This window comes from Myxine glutinosa, chromosome 1 (assembly GCF_964187855.1).
Source record: "Myxine glutinosa chromosome 1, kmMyxGlut1.1, whole genome shotgun sequence".
NCBI lineage: Eukaryota > Metazoa > Chordata > Myxini > Myxiniformes > Myxinidae > Myxine > Myxine glutinosa.
The window spans coordinates 227,336,437-227,363,678 of NC_136261.1; the positions used below are offsets into that span (position 1 = coordinate 227,336,437).

At 45.9% G+C, this 27,242-nt stretch overlaps 1 protein-coding gene across 1 annotated transcript in view; it reads left to right on the top strand.

Moving 5' to 3' along the window:
• Positions 1-2,171: 2,171 nt before the first annotated feature.
• LOC137434617 (ribosomal protein S6 kinase alpha-5) overlaps positions 2,172-27,242 on the top strand; it is an 88,276-nt gene continuing 63,205 nt past the window's right edge. Inside the window, exons 1-7 of the mRNA XM_078774085.1 lie at positions 2,172-2,292; positions 2,442-2,498; positions 3,722-3,961; positions 11,841-11,963; positions 12,138-12,190; positions 15,062-15,123; positions 16,808-16,887. Coding sequence (XP_078630211.1) covers positions 2,284-2,292; positions 2,442-2,498; positions 3,722-3,961; positions 11,841-11,963; positions 12,138-12,190; positions 15,062-15,123; positions 16,808-16,887 — 624 coding nt within the window. The 5' untranslated portion in view covers positions 2,172-2,283. The remainder of the gene's footprint in view (positions 2,293-2,441; positions 2,499-3,721; positions 3,962-11,840; positions 11,964-12,137; positions 12,191-15,061; positions 15,124-16,807; positions 16,888-27,242) is intronic.

The following is a 27,242-nucleotide window of genomic DNA, read 5'->3' on the forward strand; positions in this document are numbered from 1 at the left end:
ACCAATTTAATAAGATTTTTAATAAGTTAATTTTTTCATAAATGTTATTTTTTACAACATTCCAATTCATTTTTAATAAGAGCTTGGATAACTAGTTTGAGAATTAATTTCAGTTCATGAAGAATTAAAAAAAATATATATCACTCAGTTTGACATTAAGATTAGAATGGCCATCTTCTGGTAAAACTTTTTAAAAATCATTTCCGTGTGTGTGTGTGTGTGTGTGTGTGTGTGTGTGTGTGTGTTTGTGTGTGTGTGTGTGTAGGATCTCGATCACCCAAACTCCTGGACGGTTTCCCCATCTCTACATAGACTACATACTTTATATTTAGAATTCCCATTCAGTTGTACACAGTTGTACATTCAGTTGTACACTATATAATAATGGACACAAGATGGCACTATAGATTTTGCCAATTAGCATAACTAATTAATGTGCAACTTTTTGCACTGACGAGTTGTGAATTCTTTCTAAGTGATTTTTTATCTAAATCTTTGCAAAATTTGAGGTAGATACCAGAGGTGGGTCACGAAAGTCAAAAACTAGACAGATTTTGGAGGCTTGGCCCACTGTCTAGTGGCCCTCTATCACCTTGTTCTTCAATGACCTTTGATTTTGCAAGAAAATTTTAATCTTTATCATTTTGTGTTTATTTTATCAATGAAACATTCAAATCTTCAAAAACAAAAGAACTTTTCCTCTACTCCTGTTTTCTCAAAAATGCAGATGCAAAAATCTTCACTCTGCAGACCTGGATAAAATCACAAACTGGTGAAACAAGTGGAACATGTGTTTCAATCCTGACAAATCTCAGACTCTCACTTTGTCTCTCCAAAAAGAAAGTCTGGACAATCCTCCCATCTACTTTCTGAACAATCCTCTCAAAGAAGTTCTGTCACTCAAGCTTTTGGGTCTCACTATCTGCCATGATCTTTCCTGGGAAAACCACATTTCCAAGCTGGCCTCCAAAGCCAGTCGCCGACTGGGCATCCTCCGTCGTGCAAAGTCCTTCCTTGGCACACCTGAGCTCCTCACCACTTACAAAGCTTTCATCAGCAGCTCAATGGAATACTGCTCTCCCCTCTGGGCTGGTCCTCCTGCCTCACACCTAGCTTGGCTTCGCGCTGTTGAATCCAAAGGTTTCAGAATCATTGGTATCTCCCGCGATGAAGCTGATTCTGAGGGCCTATCACTCACTCATCGCAGACAGATTGGTGGTCTTTCTGTCTTTTTTGGACTCCTCTCCGGCCTTGCTCCCCCTGCTCTGTCTGTGCTCTGCCCCCCACATATTCGTGCAGGATGCACAAAATCTGCCAGCAACCCTCTTCTGGTAAAACTACCAAAATCAAGACTCTCTGCTCACCTTCACTCTTTCATTCCTCTTTTCTCTTGCCTCTGGAACAAACTCTCACACTCCCTTCAATTCCAGTCCTCCCTCCTGTTTTTCCACCATCTCTTCTCTTACCCCATCTAAAACCTTGATCTTTTCTACCCCTGTTAAAACATCCCAAATCTGACTCTTTGAATCTCCAACTTCTTTCCTGTAATTCCGCGATGAAGCTGATTCTGAGGGCCTATCACTCACTCATCGCAGACAGATTGGTGGTCTTTCTGTCTTTTTTGGACTCCTCTCCGGCCTTGCTCCCCCTGCTCTGTCTGTGCTCTGCCCCCCACATATTCGTGCAGGATGCACAAAATCTGCCAGCAACCCTCTTCTGGTAAAACTACCAAAATCAAGACTCTCTGCTCACCTTCACTCTTTCATTCCTCTTTTCTCTTGCCTCTGGAACAAACTCTCACACTCCCTTCAATTCCAGTCCTCCCTCCTGTTTTTCCACCATCTCTTCTCTTACCCCATCCAAAACCTTGATCTTTTCTACCCCTGTTAAAACATCCCAAATCTGACTCTTTGAATCTCCAACTTCTTTCCTGTAATTCCTCGTAGTGTTCATTATGTACTCCCCCTCCCTCCCCCGCTCCCTCCTCCCCTAGTCCTCTCCCTTCCACAGATCGACTGCCGTCACTGTTCTCTGCTGCTGTTGTGCGTATGTGCCTTCCTCTCTCCCCCCCCTCTTGTCTCCCGCTCCCTTCATTGTGTGTTTTATGTGGCTGTGCATGTTTTCATGTTTAATGTGTTCGGTCTTACACGAGCCTCGATTCTATGTCCAAAAATAAAAAATCTCTGCCTTGCCCTTGTATGTTTCTGTCTGCTGTGTGCAGGTTCACTCGCTTCCCAAATTCTTTACCTGAGGAGTCTTACAGAAAGAAATTTATGGCATCCCATGAAAGAGGTGAGCAGAAGTTGGTTTTAGCCTCAGTGTGATGTTTATGTCGTGGTTTGAAATATGACACAAATAATTGAACTCAAAATTGTAAAATCTCAACAACCACAATCTGTGTCCATGTTTGAATATTTCATCTCCTCCCCCCCGCCCCCCAGATGGCTGATGCTTTTGAGTACTTGCACGCCCGGAACATTGTGCACAGGGATATAAAGGTAACCAACTGCACCAGTGCAGACCGTGATTCGTTCTGCCTGACACTGCAATGAAAACTATTTTTGGTGCAGCAAAGGAAGGAATGGGAGTGGGAAGTGGAGGGGGCAGGAAAGAACAAAATTCATATTGTTGGGTGGGTGTGGAGGGAAAGAGGGTGGGATCTGTCACATAGGGACCCTTTTTGTGTTCATTAATATCATGATTTAATCTTGAAATATTAATAGAAAGTAAGATATCAAAATTAAATACTCATTCTAGCTTGGTTGTAGTCTGTGAAAAAGGCAGCCACCCACTGTTGGAATTTGTGTTTAATTTTGATATCTATTCGTGGTGACATTATGAAGATGATGTTGAACTTTTCCTCCTTGAAGGTTGCGCCTTTCTCAAAAACTTATTACCGTCCTGGTCTAAGGCAACTCTCCTCATACTCTCAAAATTTACCTTCCTGACATCTGATAACCTCATCCGACAATCTCAATCTTGTCTTTCCAGAATCCACTTACACACACTATGTTATGGTTTGTTCTCCATAAATGCTGTTCGACCTTAACCTTCTCCACCATATTCAGATTATTACCTCATAAGAAGTCTAACACTCCGCTTCCATGGGATTGTCAACAAACTGCATTAAAAAGAAATCCTGGAGAAGATCATGAAATTCCTCTTCTGCCCTTTCCCTGTTTCTGAACCCAGTCTATGCCTGGCAAATTAATATCACCCACAATCAGCACTCTTCCCTCATCACAATACTTTCTGAATTCTTCATGAACCTTTTAATCTTGTTCTTCCGTCACACCAGGAGCCTGATTATACGTGCCTCACTACTCTTCCATCCCTAGTCTCTATCAACACAGACACTCTTCATTAATTCCCTGCTTCCAATCGCCCTTTGATATAATATTGTCCCTTACCGAGATTGCGAAACTTCCTCCGAGTTTCTCTTTCCTTTCACACTTCCACATCTTGTGGCCTTCGATTCCTGTCATTTAGCTAAACGATGTGTTTATCGTTTGTAAACCTCGCTATCTACTCTCGCTTGAGCTTCCTACATATTAAGTAAAGTCCTGACTAAAATTGGTAGAGGATGTTTTTTTAAACTCTAGTTTTTCTGGATTTTTTTTCCTACTTTCCCTTCACATTAAAATTTACATCTTTCCTTCAACATAATTTATCACCAAAGGTTTAATGTTTTTTAACATATTGATTTCTGTTTATTCTTCAGCTTGACAACGTACTTTTCAGCTCTTGTTGGATCATTAAGGTCATCGACTTCAACATGGCCACACCTTTCATACATGGTAAAAAATTGTACAATCACTGGAGCACATCTATCTATATGGCACCAGAGATCTTAGAGGATGACGATGGCTACGAAGGTCCCCCAGTCGATGTGTGGGCACTTGGCGTCCTGTTCACGAAATTATTTGATGGACTTCATTTTAATGGACATAAGGTTTATGACGTGAGTATTGTTACCTCCGCCACCAAAGGTGGATGGAGGTTATGTTTTCACCCCTGTCTGTCTGTCTGTCTGTCTTTTGTTTGTGAACAAGATATCTTAAAAAGTTGTGGATGGATGATTTTGATTAAATGTGATTCTGTATTGTGATTTTCTGGGCTACTCTGGCATGAATGAATGAATGATCGTTTTGAGGCCATTTTTCCCCGCGAAGGCGGGGGTTGGCCTTGCGGGCCCCATGACAATCATGGTTCCCTGTTTGAGGCAATGTTTTTATGGCCGGATGCCCTTCCTGACGCCAACCCTTGGTCGCCTCCTACAATGCGCAGGGATACGGTGTACCTATTCTAAACCGGGGTACACACCGGGATCATTTTCAGTTGACAGTGCATGTCATAGCAGAAACGTGACCATAAGGTCCGAGGAACTGTCCATAGAACTCCAATATAAAATTGTGAGGAGGCATAGATCTGGAGAAGGGTATCAAACCATTTCTAGAGTGTTGAAAGTTCCCAGGAGCACAGTAAGCTCCATCATGAGGAAATGGAAAGAAAAACGTAAACTGGCATACAAAACGTAAACTATTCACCTGGCAGAGGTATGCTCTCTACTGAGTGCCATTCTCGTTTATAATGGTGTCATGATTGTGAATGTGGTGTGAAAGGTTGAATATCATTTGTGATATTTTTGAACACAAATATCAAAGATATTTGTGAACACATTTTTTCCCCCTTTTTTTTTTCATTTCACACAGTCCCTTCAAAATGAATTAAATTCACATTTTTTGTTAGATCTGCACATGATACCCCATCATGTCAAAGTGGATTTAAAAAAAAGTTTTATGAAATAATTTAAAATGAAAAGCTGAAATGTCAATAAGTGTTCAACCGCTTTGCTGTGACACTCCATATTGTGCTCATGTGCATCCAATTTCCTTTGATCGTCCTTGAGATGTCTCCACAACTTGAATGGGGTACACCTGTGGCCAATTCAATTGCTTGGACATGATTTAAAAATAAACACCCCCCTTCTATATAAGGTCCCACAGTTGACAGTGCATGTCATAGCAGAAATGTGACCATAAAGTCCGAGGAACTGTCCGTAGAACTCTTATATAGAATTGTGAGGAGGCATAGATCTGGAGAAGGGTATCAAACCATTTCTAGAGTGTTGAAAGTTCCCAGGAGCACAGTAAGCTCCATCATGAGGAAATGGAAAGAATATGGAACTATCCAGACTCTTCCAGGGTAGTCCCATGTTGTCTGACCAAACTGAGCAACCCGGCAAGAAGGACCTTTGTCAGAGAGGTGACCAAGAACCCAATGACCTCTCTGACATAACTTCAGAGTTCCTTGGTTGAGAAGGGAGAACCTGCCAGGGAGACAACAGTCCCTGCAGCACTTCACAAATCTAGGCTTTATGGGAGAGTGGCCAGACGGAAGCCATTCCTGAGAAAAAAGGCACGACAGTGTGCCTGGAGTTTGCAAAGAGGCACATGAAAGATTCTGAGAGCATGAGGCAAATGATTCTGTGGTCTGATGAGACAAAACTTGACCTCTTTTGCCTGAATGCAAAGCGCTACATCTGGTGGAAAACCAAGCACAGCTCATCACTCATCCAACACCATCACTGCTTTGAAGCATTGTGGTGGCAGTATGATGCTATGGGGTTGCTTTTCAGCGGCAGGGACTGGGAGACTTGCCAGGAAAGAGGGAGCAATAAATGGAGCCAAATACAGGCAAATCCTTGAGGAGACCCTGCTTAAGAGTGCACAAGACCTTAGCCTGTGGCAAAAACAATGACCCCAGGCATACAGCCAAAGCAACACTGGAATGGCTTGAGAACAAGAATGTCAAAGTCCTTCAGTGGCCCAGCCAAAGCCCAGACTTTAATCGCATTGAGAATCTGTTGGAAGACTTGAAGAATGCTGTTCACCGTCCAACTTGACAGAGCTTGAGCAAATCTGCAAGGAAGAATGGGAGAAAGTCCCAAATCCAGATGTGCAAAGCCGATACATAACGAAGAAGACTCAAAGCTTTATTCGCTGCCAAACTTTGCTTCTACAAAGTATTGACTCAGGGGGTTGAATACTGATGTATATTAGATAGTTCTGTATTTCACTTCTTTTTCAAAGAAAAAGTTCTTTCCAAAAAAAATCTACTTTGGCGTTATGGGAGTACTGTATTTTCTGGTGTATTAACCATGACAGTGTATTAACCACACCTCTGTTTTTCACCCTTAAAAAAAAATATATTAATACTCCCTGCGAAGCTTTATGATGTAGGACTGGAAGTGCATAGTCTTATCAGCTGTGTCATCGGGTACATGTTGGGAGATGTGATCCCTCCAGATCTACCATCAGGAGTGCCAGGAAGCACTATCTCTCCACACTCAAGAATGAACTCTCAAACCTGTCTCCTTCCTCCAAATCCTGGTGGCGTCTGGTCAAATCCGTTTCTGGTGTTTGTTCCCCCTCCATCCCCTCCCTTACCTCAAATGGCTACACAATTGACACCACACGTGACAAAGCCGAATGCCTCAACTCTGTGTTTGCCTCAAAATCTTGTGTCCCAAACCCATCTCTCTCTGTTCCCACCTTACCCAGTCGAACCCAACTACTCCTGGACTCTGTGTCCTTCTCTCCTGACATGGTGGAGGAGTTTTGTCAAACCTCGACTCTGATTCTGCAACTGGAGACCCTGCTTAAGAGTGCACCAGCGTCAGCATCAGCCCACGGGTCCTAAAATCCTGCTCTTCCGCTCTATCTCACCCTCTCTCTGTTCTTTTCACCCTCTCTTTTGCTCAAGGTCATCTGCCAGCATCCTGGAAATCAGCAAACATTACCGCTTTACACAAAAAGGTGCATAAACAAATCCTTGCAACTACAGACCAATCAGCCTGCTCCCAATTATCAGCAAAGTCATGGAATCCATCATTGCTTCGGATATCAAATCCTTCCGCTTCTCCAATGGCTTGATCTCCGATCATCAATTTGGATTCAGACCAGGTCATTCTACTCTGGACATGCTGCTTCTGCTGTCTCAAAAATGGATGGAGGTCCTCAATGCCAAACAGGAAATCAGAGCCGTCTCCCTTGACATATCACGTGCCTTCGATACGGTCTGGCACCCAGCTCTGCTCACCAAACTCTCCTCCTATGGTATCCATGGAAATCTCCATGCATGGCTTGCGGACTTCCTCTCTGGTCGTAGACAACGTGTGGCCCTGAATGGATTTCTCTCATCTCCCCTTCCTGTTCAGGCTGGAGTTCCCCAAGGCAGTGTTCTGGGCCCTGTGCTTTTTCTGGTCTTTATCAATGATCTCTCCGACTCTCTGGAAAATCCTCTCTATCTCTTTGCTGATGACTCCACTCTCTGCCGCTCCATTCCTCTTCCCCCAGATCGGCAGTCTGCAGCCTCCTCACTCTCTGAAGACCTGGACAAAATCACAGACTGGTCAAACAAGTGGAACATGTCTTTCAATCCTGACAAATCTCACACTCTTACTATGTCTCTCCGAAAAGATCGACTGGACAGCCCTCCCATCTATTTTTTCAACAATCCTCTCCAAGAAGTTCTGTCGCTCAAGCTTTTGGGTCTCACTATCTGCCATGATCTTTCTTGGGAAAACCACATTTCCAAGCTGGCCTCCAAAGCCAGTCGCCGACTGGGCATCCTCCGTCGTGCGAAGTCCTTCCTCGGCACACCTGAGCTCCTCACCACATACAAGGCTTTCATCCGCAGCTCAATGGAATACTGTTCTCCCCTATGGGCCGGTGCTCCTGCCTCACACCTAGGTCGGCTTCACGCTGTTTAAACCAAAGCTTTCCGAATCATTGGAATCTCCCGTGATGAAGCTATCTCCGAGGGCCTTTCACTCACTCACCGCAGACAGGTAGGTGGTGTTTCTGTCTTCTACCGACTCCTCTCCGGCCTTGCTCCCCCAGCTCTCTGTGCTTTGTCCCCCAAATATTCCTACACGTCGCACAAGATCTGCCAGCAACCCTCTGATGGTTAAACTGCCGAAATCTCGGCTCTCGGCTCACCTTCACTCTTTCATTCCTCTTTTCTCCCGCCTCTGGAATAAACTCCCACACTCCCTTCAATCCCACTCCTCCCTCCAGGTCTTTAAAACAGCTGTTCACCACCATCTCTTATCTTTCCCCATCCAAAACCGTGATCTTTTCTACCCCCACTAATTCACCCCAGATCCACCTTGTTTGAAATTCCAACTTCTTTCCTGGAAGTCCTGGCAGTGTCCATATGTTTTATACCTCTGCCACCCCCCCTTCCCATGCCCCCCCCCCCAAAGCCCTCTGCCTCCCACAGATCTCTCGATGTCCCTGCTCTCAGATGTGTTTGTGTTCCTCCCCCTCTCGCCCCATCTTGCCTACCGCTCCCCATGTTATATGTTTTATGTGTCGGTTTTTCTTTCTGTGTGATTGATGTTAGCTCTTTCACGAGCCTCGATCTTGTATACAAAAAAAAAATAATGTGTGTCCGGCGCCGAACTGACAGATCATTCCGTATCATTAACGTGTGGACCCACGACTGGCTGGTCATGAAGTCTCCAATATCATCCTCCTTGGCAAAGCTCCTCACCTTCAGCGTGAGAGCAAGTGTTGAGCAAGTGTTGTCAATTAAAAACGTGTAAATTAAAACCAATTTCCCATGATAAGAGGCAGAGGTTAGGTATGAAGGTAAGAGGCAGAGGAATCCGGGCGTTATCACGAACAAGTTTTCATATTGTTCAGTGTGAAAATGTAATCGCAGCATTACTCACGCACTCGAGTTACGTAATTCCAAAAAATGGTAGAAATGACAGATGCTCACTACTCCAAATATGCGCAAACAGAACAAACGTAAAACGTGAACATACCGCACTGGAACTGGAATGTACGCCATTAAGAGTGTGCTGTCACATGCTCGGAAATTGTAATGTTTTTCAATTTAAATCGTCTGTTTTTAGCTCACCTGGAACTTGGTTACGTGGAGCTTATGCTATGGCATGTCGTTCGCCCGTCAGTCTATCAGTCCATAAGCACTTGTAACCTCTTCTCCGAAACCGCTGATGGGATTGCAACCAAACTTGGCACAAATGATATTTGGTATGATGCAACTCAAGTTTCTTCATGGCATTAAGAAATTAGGGTCTAAGCGGGTCTAACGGGTGTCAAAGTGGATCCAGGCCTGACCCCCAAAATAGGAATTTGCTTTTTCCTCTGAAACTACACACACTATTTCAATGAAACCTGACCACAACCTTCATGACCCGTGAAACACCAAAGTTTGTTCACGGCATCTGAAAAATCCGGCCCAAAGGGTATCTACGTGAGTGGGGGGGGGGGGGGGGGGGAGGGAGGGGGTTGAAATATGTTTAATGTTTAAAATAAAATGTTTTAAAAATAAAATGTTTAATAAAAAAACGTTTTTAAAAAAGTCAAAGGGAGATGTGTGTATGTGAATACTTTTAGTAATTTTAGTAATTAATACTTTAATAAAAAGTATGTGAATACTTTTTGAAGGCACTGTTTAAGGAAGAAACAGCCTTGACTTTGCTTCTCTCACCTTAAGCCGAATAAACCCACATACACAGTCGGACCCCGCTATTCGCGGGGGACACGTTCCTGGAAAATCCGCGAATAGCGAAACCCGTGAATAGTGGGGCATTGTTTCAATGGAAAAAGGGGGGCTAGGTTCCCGAGTCGCAAAAAACCGTGAATAGAGAGGTTCAGACCACAAACGGCGAAGCAAAATCCGTGAATGGTGACGCACATCCTGAGAATGTCGACAATAATCAGCGAAGGTCGATGAAAGTCCCGGAAATGGCTGGACAAACCCTGCGAAGGCCGACGAAAATCCACGAAGGTCGATGAAAATCCGCGAAGGTCGATGGAAATCCCGTGAATGTGCCGCGGCATTGTTTCAATAGGGAAAAAGTGGATGGGTGATAGGTTTCCGGCGGTATGAAAATGTTTTCGACCACAAATGCACATGATTACAGTTTCACAAAAAATGCTTACAAATTATAAAAATATGACAACACCAGGTACCATTTCCAATTTATTGAAGGAATGCGCTTGCAGTTTATTAAAAGTGGTTAACCATACCGTACAGTGAAAGTAAAAAAAAAAATGCAACACCATCATGTACCGTTTCAAATTTTTCTTTTACCAACACACACAACTTTCAAATGATGATGATGGTGATGATGGTGATGAATTACAATCCCAAGAATTCCTCGAACTTTTAGGGTGACCTAAATGATGGTGCAGCCAAGTCGTGCACTCGAGGAGAGCCAGGAGAGGGAGGAGAAGGTGAGGATGCTGGTGAGGACGCTGGTGAGAATGCTGGTGAGGACGCTGAGAGGAAGGCAGGAGAGGGTGCTGGTGGTCTTGTGGTTCAGGGAGCAGGGCTGAAGAAATGGGTGATGGGGACCAGCCTGGCAGATTGCCGCAGGGTTTGATGCAGCTCTTTGTACAGGAGCAGTGCATCATTCAAGGCCCTCTTGACTTGAGGTACCTCTCCACGACTGGGTCATTCTCTTGCACCCTGTCGACAATCGGCCGCAAGTCATGCAGCAACTCACCCAGGAACTGGACTGTGAGACTGGACCTCGACACCTCTTTCTCATTACTGCCCGCCTCCGCCGCCTCCTCCTCGAAAACCTTTGGAATGGCATCCAACTCGTCCTCCATGAGCGGGTTTAGGGAAGGGTTCAGCATCATGGTTTTCAGCATGAAGTCCCTCTTCTGCGTGTTGTCCTCGATCCATATTCGGAGAGTCTTCTCCATCCTTTCCATGTGTATATTCCGGATATGGGTGACCACCTTGGTATTCGATACAGTGATCGCTGAAAGTTTCTCACGAATGGCCTTCTCCTTCTTCGGTATGTTGCGGATGGTGGATTTGTTCACGCCATAATGCCTGCCCACAGAGGCTGCACTCTCTCCTCTCGAAAGCCGGTCGGTGGTAAGGCTCATGACTTTCCTCTGCCTCTTGGTAGTTGACACATCTCCGGCACTGGTCTTCCGTTTGGGAGCCATTATTGAACGATGAGCAGAACGACAGTCAAAAGTTCAAAGCAATGGGATGAGAACAATGATCGAGATCGAGGACACAATCTGTATTTATATGTACGAATTGTGAGCATTGTGGGTATTGAGCCTATCTGGTAATTTCAAAAATAGATTTTGATTAGAATAGCGGATGACTTGTTTACACATCTGGTGGGATATCCCACGAAGCTCGCTAATAGTGCGGCTAAAATTCGCAGCCGTGAAAGGCATGAAAACGCAAAGTACACAGCAGTGAATGTGCGGTACTGTACTTACTGTACAGTATAAGCAGGTCATGCTCTCGGCTCGTATAATAACTTTTTTTGCGTATGTCCAGCTGCTTTATGCATGGCTTGTAGAAGATGGGTTTTGTAAATGTGTCAAGCTTGCAGGTCGTGAAATTTTTTTTGGGGCCCCTGAAAAACCGCAATTTCACAGAACACCGTCGCGAAAAGAAAAACCGTGAATTTGCGTGACATTTTTCCGTGAATAGAGAAACAGGTCGCATTTTGTCAACCGCGAATACGCGGCTTCCACGAATAGTTGAACCGCGAATTGCTTAACTGCGAATAGCGGGGTCCGACGGTACTTGATATACAATTATTGAGTTGACCGGGTTTCTTTTTCAGCGAAGAAAAAACTTTTATGTTGTACACCATAACTTATTTGATGAATGAAAATATATTTTATTAGTTTTGAGTCAAACCTTGGTTATTGCATCAGTGAGTGCTTGTTTGGAATGTGCTTATTATGCAAATGTAAGTTTTCGATTTCAATGATTGCTTAGGATTAGGTCACAAATACATTTGTTTTGCTTCTTTGCAGATGTCACATGACAAGACTCACTTCAATGTGGGAAACAGTCAACCAACATTTTCAAGGGAAACATTAGTTTCCCTTCTGACTGCGATGCTTTGGAATGATCCAATGGAGAGGCTCACTATGACGGTGAGGGATTGATGCAGTTTTCATCTGCAGTTTTATTTGCAAAAACAAGAATGTTCACACATGCTGGGGTGTTACTGACCTCCTGTTGTTGTGGATAAAAATGCAATTGTTCACCAGTGAAGGTGTTTCCTGATCGTGTTCATATTTGATTCCAACACATCCATTGTTTTGCAGGAGATTGTGAACCACATGTGGTTCAAGGAAAATAACCCTATGAAACACAAAAGGTAACCGGCACTCCTTTTGTTCTGTTTTTACATCTTCCATTGTTATTGTTTCTCTGCGACTTGGAGTCTCATGGAAGAGCATGGTGATAGAGAGCGTGAACTGATAATAGGGCAGCAGGGCAAGTCTTGAACAAAATAAACATGAACTTCTCCTTCCAGGTCACGCATCACCACACTCTTAACGGCTTGAATCGCACCATGTGTCCTTCCAGTTTATCAAAGCTGAATGTTCGGACTAAATGTTCGGATTGTCTCTCCATGTTTGTAGTTCTGCCACCATCGGTGGACACAGGTTATGTTGTTTCACTCCTGTCTGTCTATTTGTGTGTTTGTCTGTGAACAGGATATCTCAAAGAGTTGTTGAAGGATTCAAAGACATTTGGTGGAGAGGTTGCGTGTGTGACAAGGATGAAATGATGAAATTTTGGTGAAGATTCGGATCTAAGATTTTAAAAAGTGATTCCTCACCATTGAGTGACAAGCTCGTGCTAAATCCAATACACAGCAGAATTGATTCAAATTTGTTGAATATCCGAATCCCAATACGAGAATTTTTTAAGTTTAAGTGATTTTTTTTACCATTGAGTGATGAGGCCAAAAACTAAATATGGCATGACAGTGTGGACGAGTTAAAACAAAACTAGGTGCATGATTTGCACAGGTGACAAAAACGAGCCAATTCGGTTTTGGTTCACATCCGGAATCGGATCCGGCCTATTGGTGGGTCAATCCGCTTCAATATACGTGGCTATGTTCGTCCGTAAAAAATGAAGAAGAAGAACCTCCAACACACCCTTTTAAATTCTAAAGGTTCCAAAGGGTAATTTTAATTGGTTCTAAGGTGCAATTCTTAAGTTATCTAAAGGATAATTCCAATAGGTTTGAAAGGGTAATTCTAAAGGGTTCTAAAAGCTGGTTCTTTCGGGTTATTAAGGGTAATTTTAACGGGTTTTGTGCGATGCTTGGCTATGCCAATTTCATATTAAAAATACCAAACCGAAGCGCTTCCTTCGGACTTTTCTTTTCTGTTTAAAAAGTCAAACGTTTTCCGATTTTCTCGGGATTTGTTTTAGTCGAGTCGTAAACTTTGTCAGTGGCTGTCAAAAATGATATCACAAAACAATGACATCATACGAATAAATAATGGCAGAGCCCAAAATGCTTTAGCTTTGTGAGGCCTCAAAGCATGGAACTTTTAAACATTAATAAAATCAAAACCTGAGTCCCCACGAACACACCACATTTTACTGCGTATCCCAAAGGGCAAAGCCGTCTGGAACAGTGTTTGCCTGTCCGTATGTATATATGTCCTTCACAAAAGTACACCAATCAGAGCTGAGATCTGGTCACATGACAGGGACGATGTGATGTGATTATGTCTGTGATGTCATTACGGTGTACGACGGCTGACTCCACACACCGCCATTTTGATTGAAATACCATTCAGGATGAACATATTGTTGAACCTGTCATATATCACAATAACCATGCTCTCCCTTTACATCTTTCTTTCTGTGTGAAACACAAACAAACCGATTGTTTCAACGACCATCAAATATCGAAAGCATAGATGTTATGGGTCTTCCAATGACAGTACGTCTAGGACTCCAGGCCTTAGGCTTCATCCGTTCATGGTTCGCCTTCAGGCCGTTCCGGCCAGGTTTCTTCATAAAGTCTCGTTTTCGTAATAATAATAATAATAACATTAATAAAAATGATACAGTAAATATAATTGTAACACGGCAATCCCTTTGTCATGACTGCAAAGTTACTGGATTGAAGCGGTGTATGGTTCACTGATGACTCAAAACAGATGGAATAAACCAGTGTGTCAGTGCAGTCTCTTTACTTCCATGTTAACAGACAGCTTAGAGATTTACAGTACTTCAAAAAAAAAAATTAACACTTACATTATTTGCCAACTGGTATCCCTATCCAGGTCATACCAGCCTCTTCCAATGAAGTATCAAACAAGTCCGGCTGCGCCACTGGTAGAGTTTCGATCTTGTTTTCTTCTTCTCAGGAAACACTCGCCTCTCCAAATATCCACATGTGCATCCACTCACGTAACCACACCGCCGATGCTGGTAACTTGCAGCGGTTCATGTACACCAGAGGCTTGTGAGGCGTGAGAACCAACACGGAGAGAAACAAGAGAAAAATGACCACAGTGTGCTCACCAGTTGCGACGTCCGAGTGTATGCGCATGCGCTATTCAATAATTACACCTAATTTGTGTCAAGTTCTGTGAAACGAGATTGATATGAAAACATTCATGTTGTCTTTGTTGCTAAATTTATTCTGGTTTCTTCAAACAAATCGCGATTTTAGTCCGCGATGTTCTTGCCTCATACCAACGCACGTCCGAGTGGATGCATATGCGCTATTCAAAAAGGCACCCCAACAACAAGAACAATGCGGTCCTCTCATAGAGCTGCTCGTCGCAGCTAAAAACAAAACCCATAAGAATTACCTTTTAGAACCCTGTAGAGTGCAGAATTATCCTTTATAAGCCTGTAGAATGACTCTTTGGAACTTTAGAACTCTCGAGGATTCAATCCCAGGCTGGACAGCGTGGAAGTGAGTGTGGGAGCTTGGGACATGAAAAAAAAACAAAAGTGGTTAAAAAAAAAACTCTTTGGTGATCTTCCTCTTTACCATGTGACATTTCTTGGCTTCATTGTCAACTGTGTTTGAAGATACTTGCTTGGGCAGCACAGTGCAGGGTGTGGTTTGCTGTCTGCATGTAGAAAACACAATGAACCGATGCAGTCTGATTATCACCTTCCCGAATGCATTTTTATTTTGACATTGTTTCTTATTTGTGACATTTATTTAACGACAGCTTCACAAAATCTTTATTTTCTGCAGGAATGCTGAGTCTAAATTATCAGATGTATCTGTTGAGGAAGAGCCACTAACTGGTGAGTTTGGTGAGTTAATCTTTTCACAAAATAAATTATTATCTCATTTACGAGTACAAGAAGAGAGACCTGAAAATGTTTTTATTGTTGTTTTGTTTCTTTTTCAATTTCTTGGTGGTGGCTGCTTGTTCCTCATGACAGTGACACAAACAACTTTCCTCTCATCACAGAAATCTTTCCCGTACATGGTCCAAACTTTTTGTTTTGATCCTCCAACAATGCCATGGCGGTGTTTTATCAGCTTCACTCGGTCACAGGTGCAACTATAGTGCAGAGGCATCCAATGTGTAATATTTGGCCAAGCTGAGCATCACCTCAACCAATACAAAACAATACTGATTGATAATATTGATGGAAGAGGAGGAAGGCAAGCATTAAAATGAACAGACAAGAATAGATGAGGAAGTTAAAAATGCAGAATCAACATTTGAATGGCATTCCGTAAGACGCAACCTCTGGATCGCTGATGGTACCAGATGATGGTGAGAGAGCAAATCAATTTCAATGAAAATGTAAAACGACATGATAAATGAGTTGGAGGAAAGAAGCAAGTAATAGGTTTGGGTTGGGTAGGGTTAATGCGGTTCATAGAGATCATGGTCAGGAGGATGGATGACGTGAGATGGTGGTTAAACTGCGTGTCCCGTCTGTCGGCATGGGGTGGTGAGAGTTAAAGATCACATGGTGTCCATTGCGAAGAGTAGGCGAGCTATCTCTGGCACCCTGGACAAATTCCAAATTCCTGCCTTGACCAGCAGTGCACACTGCATCAGCGGTATATCCACCTTCTCAGCCAATGATGCTTGCTACTCCACAGTCTTGTGCTAAATATGAACGTGGAAGAAGACTGCTTTGTCTGATTCTAAAATATAAACCCTTTAATATCCATCTACAAACCTAAATTTTCCTTCTTCATTGTTGTCCAACACTGTTTCAGATGCATCTGTGAGAGTTTTTTCCACCATTATTCGTTTATTATTTTCCTGAAGAGACCGCCCCATTTATAAATTGTGATGTGTCCACAGACGTAGCGAATTTACCTCTGAACTGTCTGGTCTGATTTACTTCTCATCCTGACCATGCACTGTCGAATACAGAGCTAGTCTTGCTCGTGAGGCCCTGTGTCGGACTATATTTGGATTTTTTGGTCTGACGAAGGGTTAATGCCAGAAATGTCAGCTTCCCCTCACTTCCAACTGTGGAAAGCATATCCTGATCAATGTCCTTCGTGGTGATTCCATCCGTTTCATAAAATCAAATGGTGCTTCACAGGTAGTGTGTTTGGTCACAAATGTGTGGTCCCTCAGGTGGACCTTGTGCTGGGTATTCTGTCTGGTATCATTAGTTTGTAGACATTAAACATTTATCGGTGTCTTTCATGAAGAGTTGACAATTCAACGCCGGCAGCCTGAGCAAACTACAAATTCCTGACTTTACCCACTACAATCATGTCAGGCCAAGCCAACCAGTTCCTGAAAGCCTTGGGCCAATTCTGCATGTTCTCAGCCCTTGACCTCTTACGAGAGGATATGGTGTGTGAACACGTGGCTGGCGAAGAAGAAGACGAAGACTAATTTGTGAAATTGATGTCTAATTTGCACAATGCACACACGTCCGAACACGTGATATTCTATCCATTGATCTTTTTCTGTCACAATATCTGTTTTATGTTCATTTTGCCTCTTCTTTCCAGGATCTTCTCTCCATCATGGTAAAGATGATGAAATTCCTTGCAGTGATGAGGATAAAGAGTACCATGTGGGGCAGGTCGTGGTAAGCAAGACATTCGATTACCTTTTTACAGTAATAGTTCGGTTTGCATCGGGGATGCGTTCTGAAAAGTGTGACGATTATCAAAACGACCTGAATCAAAACAATTTTTTATGCCTCTGCGGACTGTCCAAAAGTCAGAGGGCATGTTAATTAAAAATCCTGTTACTGCGATAACTTGTGAACCAGTGATGGAATTCTGACCAAAGTTGGTACAAATATGTATTTTGATGCAAAGATGAACTTGTTTGATTTTTGTGTCGAGAGGTCAAAGGCCAAGGTCTGTGACAGATCTATTGCTTGAAAACGACTGAAGCGATATATTTCAATCTTGGCACAGGTACGTTTAATAGTTTATAGATTAATTGATTCGATTTTCGAGTCAAGAGGTCAAAGTTCAGAGGTCATGTTAAGTAAAAATGTTGCTGCACCAACTCGTGAACCAGTAATTGGGTTTTGAACAAATTTGGTATTCGTATATATGATGCAACCATGAACTGATGGTGTTTTTTTTTTTGTTTTTTTTTTTGTATACAGAATGGAGGCTCGTGAAAGATCTAACATTTATCACAAAAAAAAATCAAACTGACAAAATATATAAAAAGAGGGAGCGGTAGACAAGTTGGAGAGAGAAGGGGAAGCACACAAACAGAACATTTGAGAGCACTGACATCGGGAGATGTGTGGGAGGGAGAGGGCTTGGGGGGGAGGAGGCGTGGGAAGGGGGAGGGGGGTGAGAGAAGTATAAAACACAAGGACACCAAGGACTTCCAGGAAAGAAGTTGGTATTTCAAAAAAGTGGATTTGGGGTGAAATTAGCAGGGGTAGAAAAGATCAAGTTTTTAGATGGGGGAGGACAAGAGATGGTGGTGAACAGCTGTTTTAAAGACCCTGGAAGGAGGAGTGGGATTGAAGAGAATGAGGGAGTTTGTTCCAGAGGCGGGAGAAAAGAGGAATGAAGGAGTGAAGGTGAGCAGAGAGTCTTGATTTTGGCAGTTTAACCATAAGAGGGTTGCAGGCAGATCTTGTGCGACCTGTATGAATATTTGGGGGACAGAGAGCTGGGGGAGCATGGTCGGAGAGGAGTCGGTAGAAGACGGAAAGACCACAAACCTGCCTGCGGTGAGTAAGTGAAAGGCCCTCGGAGATAGCTTCATCGCGGGAGATTCCAATGATTCTGAACGCTTTGGTTTCAACAGCGTGAAGACGAGCGAGGTGTGAGGCAGGAGCACCAGCCCAGAGGGGAGAGCAGTGCTCCATTGAGCTGCGGATGAAAGCCTTGTATGTGGTGAGGAGCTCAGGTGTGCCAAGGAAGGACTTCACACGACGGAGGATGCCCAGTCGGTGACTGGCTTTGGAGGCCAGCTTGGAAATGTGGTTTTCCCAGGAAAGATCATGGCAGATAGTGAGACACAAAAGCTTGAGTGACAGAACTTCTTGGAGAGGATTGTTCAGAAAGTGGATGGGAGGGTTGTCCAGTCGGTCTTTTCGGAGAGACATCGTAAGAGTGTGAGATTTGTCAGGATTGAAAGACATGTTCCACTTGTTTGCCCAGTCTGTGATTTTGTCCAGGTCTGCAGTGAGTGAGGAGGCTGCAGACTGCCGATCTGAGGGATGAGGAATGGAGCGGCAGAGAGTGGAGTCATCAGCAAAGAGATAGAGAGGATTTTCAAGAGTCCTAGAGATCATTGATGAAGACCAGAAAAAGCACAGGGCCCAGAACACTGCCTTGGGGAACTCCAGCCTGAACAGGAAGAGGAGATGAGAGAAACCCATTCAGGGCCACACGTTGACTGTGACTAGAGAGGAATTCCCCAGCCATGCATGGAGATTTCCATGGACACCAAAGGAGGAGAGTTTGGTGAGCAGAGCGGGGTGCCAGACCGTATCGAAGGCACGTGATATGTCAAGGGACAAACACAACAACAACATGCATTTTAAGGCCATTTTCCCTGCTAGAGCGGGGGTTAGCCTTGCGGTCCCCATGACAATGTTCTCCATCTTGCCCTATTTTCTGCATCTCTCCTTGTTAGCCCCCTTGCCCACATTTCTTCTTCCACCATCTTTAGCCAAGTCTTTCTCGGTCTTCCCCGTCCTCTACTTCCTTCTACATTCATTTCCATCACTCTTCTCAACCAGTCACTTTCATCCTTCCTCAACACATGACCAAACCATCTCAACCTGTTCCTCTTCACAGCATCAATCACAGGCTCTATTCCCATCATTGTTCGCAATTCATCATTTGTCTTCCTCTCTCTCAACGATACTCCGCACATCCATCGAACCATTCGCATTTCCACCCTTGCCAACCTTCGTTGCTGCTCTACGTTCATTACCCATGTCTCGCTCCCATAAATCATAACACTTCTCACACATGCAGCATACACCTTTCCCTTCAGCTTCAACGACACTCCCCTCCTCATCAGCACGCCACTCAGTTCCCGAAACTTCTTCCATGCACATCTCACTCTAGCAACCGTTGCCGAGTCTGATCCACCTTCTCCATTCAGCATGTCTCCGAGGTGGCAAAATGTTTTCACACCTTCCAGCTTCACGCCGTCTCCAAGATCCAACTCAACATTTCCTCCATCTTCAGCTCCCTCTGTGCACACCTTACATTTGAATGTAGCTGCCACACTGGTTAATGACCCTCTCAGACCATTACATTTTTGATGAACCCACTCAGTGCACATTGTACATTGAATGGAGTTCACTCCGACACCCTTCCTGCACACAGAACAGGGCCACTTCCCAGTTCTTTACACCTCATCACATGCTTTGCCACTTGCCATCACCTTCGTCTTTCCGATATTCACCTTAAGACCTTTTGTCTCCATAAATTCCTTCCACTTGTTCATCTTTTCCTTCAGTCCATCCATACTTTCCACAATCAACACCAGATCATCTGCATACAACAACTCCCACGGTAAACCCTCCTTTACGTTCTGAGCCAGCACCTCCATCACAGCTACAAATAGTAGTGGACTTAGTACCGACCCCTGATGCACTCCCACCTTCACCTCAAACTCACCACTGTTCCCGTCCTTCGTCCTTACAGCTGTGCGTGCTCTTTTGTACCTTGCCATCACTACTCTGATCAACCATTCCTCCACTCCTAACTTCCTCATTGCCCATGTCAATACTTTGCGTGGAACCCTATCGAATGCTTTCTCCAGATCAACAAACTCAAGAAACAACTTCTTCCTCTTCTCCATGTACTTCTCCTGCAACTGCCTCACAATAAAAAGCGCGTCTGTCGTTCCTCTTCCTGGCATAAATCCAAACTGCATTTCGTCGATCTTCACTTTCTTCCTTATCCTCCTCTCCAACACCCTTTCCAATACCTTCATTCCATGCTCCAATAACTTTATCGCTTGGTACGAGCCACACTCTAGAGTCTAGAGGGTCACCTTTCCCCTTGTATAGAGGGACGAGGGTACTCACTACTCAGTTCCCAATCCACTGGAATGTGGCCTTCATTCACCGCCAGATTACAGATCTCTGTCATTCTCTTCACACCCCAACTTCCTGCTGCCTTCAACATATCTCCCACAACTCCCGTCGGCCCTCCCGCTTTTCTACTCTTCATTGCTTTTATCGCTTCCTCAACTTCCTTCTCAGTTATCTTCTCTGCCGGTCCTAAAACTGGGTTACTCTCTATGTTGCCATCCCATTCATTCTCTGTATTCAACAGCATTTCCATGTGTCTTTTCCATCTTCCTTTAATTCCATCTGGGTCCACAACGATTTGTCCCACTTCATCCTTCAAGCAACTCACCCCCATCACATCACACCTCTCTTTCGCTATCTGCTTTGCAATCCTGAATACTGCTCTCTGACCCTCTTCCGAATCCAAGCGTTCTCCGAACATTTTCCTACATGCCTCCTGCGCCTTTGCTACCTCTTTCTTTGCAGCCTTCTTGGCTGCCTTATAACTTTCATGCTCTGCTGTGTCTGCTCCCGTACCCTTCGCCTTCTGCCACTCCTTGAACTTCTTCCTCTTCTCGTCAAGCCTCTTTCCAACTTCATCATCCCACCACCATGTTTCTGAGTGCCTCGGTGGTCCTTTTGTCCATCCACATCCCTCACCAACGGCTCCCAACAGACTAGCTTTCATTGACATCAAACCACTTTCAAGCTCAACCACAAAATCCTCTACCCTACTCAACCTCTCTTTTAATGCCTCCCTTACTGTCACCTCTTTCAACCTCCACACCTTCATTCTCGGTTGGTACTTCACCCGCCGAGCTCTCCTTGCACCTTTCACCCTTATGTCGCAGACAACCAAGTGGTGCTGTGAAACAGCCTCCTCCCCCGGGATCACCTTTGTGTCCCGGAGGTGCCCCCTATTTCGCCTACGCCCCATCAGGTAGTCAACGCTTGTCGTCGACCCACCTGACGTGTATGTAACAAGCTTATTATCCTCTTTCTGGAACTGAGTATAACAAATCAACAAATCAGCTCCATCAGCAAACTCCAAAATCCTTTCACCTTCTCCATTTCTCACACCATATCCGTAACCCCCATGAACTCCCTCAAAACCATCCATACTCATTCCCACATGTCCATTTAGGTCTCCTCCTACCACAACAACTTCCTCATCTTTCACGTTTTCCATCAACTTCTCTATCACACACCAGAACTTGTCCTTCTCTTCATCGCTCCGACCAACCTGCGGAGCATATCCCGAGATGACGTTCACCAAGAGCTTTCCAATCATCATTTTCACCATCATCAACCTATCACTCACTCTAGTCACACTCACCACACTGTCTACAAACTCCTCAGAAAATAGGACACCAACACCATTCACGCCCTCCAGGCACCCTTGCCACACAAACTTGTATTTCTGTCCCTGCCTATCCTTCACCAATCTCACACCACTTCCCTTCCATCTCGTCTGTTGCACACAACATATGTCCACTCTTCTTCTGACCAATACTTCCACCACTTTTCCTGATCTCCCAGTCATTGTCCCTACATTCCATGTCCCAAACCTCAGAAACCGATCTCTACTTCGGGCTGTACCCTGCCCATATGTAGTTGTAATTGTCATGGTTCTCGTTTTGAGGCAATGTTTTTATGGCCGGATGCCCTTCCTGACGCCAACCCTCTTAGTCGTCTCTTACGACACGCAGGGATACGGTGTACCTATTCTAATCCAGGGTACACACTGGGAAACGTTTAAAACATGGAAATTCTGGGGGGTGGGGGGAACACGGCTGCGGGGGTCCCGTCAGCACCACGCCACGTCGGCCCGGTCAGCACCACACCACGTCGGCCCGGTCAGCACCACACCACGTCGGCCCGGTCAGCAACACACCACGTCGGCCCGGTCAGCACCACACCACGGCGGCCCGGTCAGTACCACACCACATCGGCCCGGTCAGCACCACGGCAGCCTGGTCAGCACCACACCCTTGGAAAGGACTTCGATGCACGTCGGCCCGGTCAGCACCACACCACGTCAGCCCGGTCAGCACCACACCACGTCGGCCCGTTCAGCACCACACCACGTTTGCCCGGTCAGCACCACGGTGGCCTGGTCAGCACCACACCTTTGGAAAGGACTTCGATGCACGTCGGCCCGGTCGGCCCAGAGCCTGGCGCGAAGTCCAAGGACATCAGCACATCATCCGAAAACAGCTCCGGTTGGTGCGAACCACTCGGTCAATGGCGCGAACCAGGTCCCGACACGCCCTTGCTCGCTTGGCCCCGTTGAAGGCCTCGCTGGGTGTTCTCCAAACAGGGGCAAAATCGCCCAAGCCGCACTGGATTTCGGCAGCGGAAGCCTTGATCGCTCGGCCCCGATGAAGGCCTCGCTGGGTGTTCTCCAAACAGGGGCAGAATCGCCCAAGCCGCGCTGGATTTCGGCGGCGGAAAGCAGCCACGATGCGACGATATTCGGTCGGGCTGTAATGCGAACACCACGGCGGCCCAGTCAGCACCACACCCTTCAAGGTCAAGTTGATATGTCAAGGGAGACAGCTCTAATTTCCTGTTTGGCATTGAGGACCTCCATTCATTGTTGAGACAGCAGAAGCAGCATGCCCAGAGTCGAGTGACCTGGTCTGAAACCAAATTGATGATCAGAGATCAAGCCATTGGAGAAGAGGAAAGATTTCATATCCGAAGCAATCATCATTGTGGCATCAACAGATCAAAGTTCAGAGGTCATTTCAGGTAAAAATGTGATAACTTGAGAACAGTTGAAGGGATTTAAATCGATCTTGGCACAGGTATGTTTCATGATTTAAAGTTTAACTGATTAGATTTTCGAGTCAAGAGGTCAAAGGTCAGAGGTCATGTTAAGTTAAAATTATGTTGCTGCACCAACTCATGAACCAGTAATGGGATTTTGAACAAACTTGGGATTAGTATATACTTGCAACGGTACCCGCCCTACGGTCGGGGCTTCAATTGGGAGGCCCAAATGAAAAGGCAAAATATCGGAAATTGAAGGCTTTTTTTGTTGTTAAACGATTTATGCAAACATCCGTTAAATCATATCACACGCAAATCATCAAAATCTAAACAGCATTTGAAGAATTTCAATAAAAGCCACATCACTGTTCATATCAGTAAATATTATTCCATCGTGTTTGGAAAAAGTGGAAAATTGGAAAATTGTAAATTGGAAAAATTGGAAAAACAACATAGCCTATTTTACTCCAGGGGGTTCCTGGATTACCCACCCAAAATTTCGTTGGGATTGGTTCAGCCGTTTTTGCGGTACCTGGGAACAGACGGACAGACATTTGGTGAATTATAGTAAGATGATGCAATCATGAACTGCTTGGATTGTGCCATCAACAGATTAATGTTCAGAGGTCATGTCAGGTAAAAATGTGATAACTTGAGAACAGTTGAAGTGATTTAAATCAAACTTGGTACAGCTATTATCATGATGTAAACATGAACTGATTGAATTTTGGGGCCTGGAGGTCAAAGGTCAGAGGTCCTGTTAAGTAAAAAATCTGTCACTGTTCTGACGTGTGAATAAGTGATGATGTTGCAATAATGTGGGTGGGGGCATATCAGTCGATGTCATGACGTCGAAGAGTGTCGTTCTAGTTGTTATTAGCATTAATAAGATAAGCGTGGGACGCGTTCCTGACGTCGCCACTTCCCGAATTGTATTTCACTTTTTACCGGTGATATTCCTCTCTTTTTGATTAATGACAGCTGTATTCAAGGACACAAACATACAGTTGTTCTGTCTACGAATTTGCAATCGACCAATTTTGTACTTTGCGATGTATTATGGCGTTTCTATAAGTCTTGGTAGTTCTGAAAACGTGAGAGATGAAAGATGTGGTTTATAAAGCGATGTAAGCGTGATTTGAGGTGACGCAAGTCTGGTAGTGGTGTAATTATGTGACGACGTAATCGGTGGTATTGCTATATTAATTTATTATACTGAAGCGCGGTGCTACGCGCGCGACTTGCTACCAAGGAGGAAGCGGACAACGCGGTTAAACAAAAGTGTCTTTATTAACAAGAGGTCACTGTAGCACTGGCGCGCTCCGGGCTGCGCGCCCAGTGTATATCCTGAGGCCACGCCTACCCCTCGGGCATCCACCCACTTGGTGCGCGGAATGATGTCACCACGCCAGTGGGCTTTCGTGTCCGCCGCACGCGCCCCCCCAGAATTCCCGCGCACCAGGAGGGCCAGTTTGCGGGGCAAACGGATGACCCGGCCGAAGCGCCCTCTGGCGTCCGGGGTGCAGGGATGCCAGCTGGGATGCCCCCGGCTGTACCCGGGATGGGTGCCGGACCGGGGGGCGGCGTGCCGGCGGTGCTGGGCGGTGCCGGGGGTCCGCCCGCCGGGGGGCGGCCCCGACGCGGGGGCCGAGCCACCGGCGGTGGGTGGTCCACGTCGAGGTGGGCCGGCTTGAGTCGATCCACCGAGACGCAGTCGGGAGTACCGCCGATGTCCAAAGTGAAGAATTTCACCCCGGTCTCCAGCACGCGGAAAGGCCCGTCGTACGGGGGCCGCAGTGGTGTCCGGTGGGCATCGTGCCGGACGAAGACATACTCCGCGGTGCGAAGCTCCGGGGCGACGTGCGTGGGTGGGTGCCCGTGGTGCGCCATCGGCACCGGGGCGAACCTCCGGGCGGTCTCCTGCAGCGTGGAGCGCTCCTGCGCTGCGGACCAAGGTGCCGTGGGGTCGGGGAGGAACTCGCCCGGCACCCGCAGCGGTTGTCCAAAGACCAACTCCGCCGCGGATGCGTGCAGGTCCTCCTTGGGCACCGTCCGGAGGCCCAGCAGGACCCAGGGGAGCCTGTCGACCCAGCCGCCGTCGCGGAGGGTGGCCCGGAGCGCGGCCTTCAACGAGTGGTGGAACCGCTCGCACAGGCCGTTAGCCTGGGGGTGGTAGGCCGTGGTGCGGTGCAGCTGGACCCCGAGCCCCCGCGCGACCGCCCCCCAGAGCTCTGAGGTGAACTGGGGGCCGCGGTCGGAAGAGATGTCCGAGGGGGCGCCGAACCGGGCGACCCAGGTGGCGATGAACGCCTGCGTGACGTCCGCCGCCGTCATTGACGCCAAAGCCTCTGGCTCTGGCCAGACGCCTCTGGCTACGGCTTCCCCTTCGCTCCCACCTCTTGTTCATATGTGTGTTGTACCGTCCACCAAACAGTGATGACTCCATCTACATCTCGCTGTCTGATGATATGGACCAACTTCTATCTACTCATCCCAACTCTCTCTTCCTCATATGTGGTGATTTCAACTGTCATCATGCCAGTTGGCTGGGTGTGGGTACCTCTCTCACCAGCCATGGCTCCTCAGCAAAGGACTTCTGCGACTCACTGGGACTGACACAATCTGTCAATTTCCCGACCCGGATCTCAGTCAACGGAACATCTTCTCTTCTGGACTTGGTTATGACTAACTTCCCTGAAAATGTCTGCTGCTCTTCTTCTGCTCCGATCGGATCATCTGATCATGTCCTTGTTAAAGTGGACATCTCTCTGACCATCCTCAGGGAGCCTGCTCAGCGTCGACGAGTCTGGCATTTCACTCAGGCCAACTGGCACGGTCTTCAAGCAGCCATCAATCATCTGGACTGGTCTCCCATCTCTACCACCTCTGACATCAACTCATCCTGGGAATTCTTCCAAAGTAAATTGCTCTCTCTCATGCACAGATTTATCCCATCTCGTCTTCAGTTGTCATACCCTTCCTCCCGTCCATGGTACACGGAATCTTGTGGTGAGGCTGTTGCCCAGAAACAACTTGCCTTCGTCTCCTGGAAAGCAAATCCAACGGAAGGAAATCTCATTTCCTTTCACAAAGCCCGAAACAAGTGTGTGTCCACCCTCAGGAGAGCCAGGAAACAATATCTCTCCGTTCTCAAGACCGAACTCTCTTATCTGTCTCCCTCTTCCAAATCCTGGTGGCGTCTGGTCAAATCCGTTTCTGGTGTTTGTTCCCCCTCCATCCCCTCCCTTACCTCAAACGGCTATACAGCTGACTCCGCACGTGAAAAAGCTGAATGCCTCAACTCTGTGTTTGCCTCTAAATCTTGTGTCCCAAACCCATCCCTCTCTGTACCCACCATACCCAGTCGTACCCTGCTGCTCCTGGACTCCGTGTCCTTTCCTCCTGACAAGGTGGAAAAGTTTCTGTCAACCCTCGACTCTGATTCTGCAACTGGACCCGACGGCATCAGCCCACGGGTCCTAAAATCCTGCTCTGCTGCTCTATCTCACCCTCTCGCTGTTCTCTTCACCCTCTCTTTTGCTCAAGGTCAACTGCCATCTGCTTGGAAATCAGCCAACATCACCGCTTTGCACAAAAAAGTGCAAAAACAGATCCTAGCAACTACAGACCAATCAGCCTTCTCCCAATTATCAGCAAAGTCATGGAATCCATCATTGCTTCTGATATGAAATCTTTCCTCTTCTCCAATGGCTTGATCTCTGATCATCAATTTGGTTTCAGACCAGGTCACTCTACTCTGGACATGCTGCTTCTGCTGTCTCAACAATGGATGGAGGTCCTCAATGCCAAACAGGAAATTAGAGCTGTCTCCCTCGACATATCACGTGCCTTCGACACGGTCTGGCACCCCGCTCTGCTCACCAAACTCTCCTCCTTTGGTATCCATGGAAATCTCCACGCATGGCTGGCGGACTTCCTCTCTAGTCGTCGTCAACGTGTGGCCCTGAATGGGTTTCTCTCATCTCCTCTTCCTGTTCAGGCTGGAGTTCCCCAAGGCAGTGTTCTGGGCCCCGTGCTTTTTCTGGTCTTCATCAATGATCTCTCTGACTCTCTCGAAAATCCTCTCTATCTCTTTGCTGATGACTCCACTCTCTGCCGCTCCATTCCTCTTCCCTCAGATCGGCAGTCTGCTG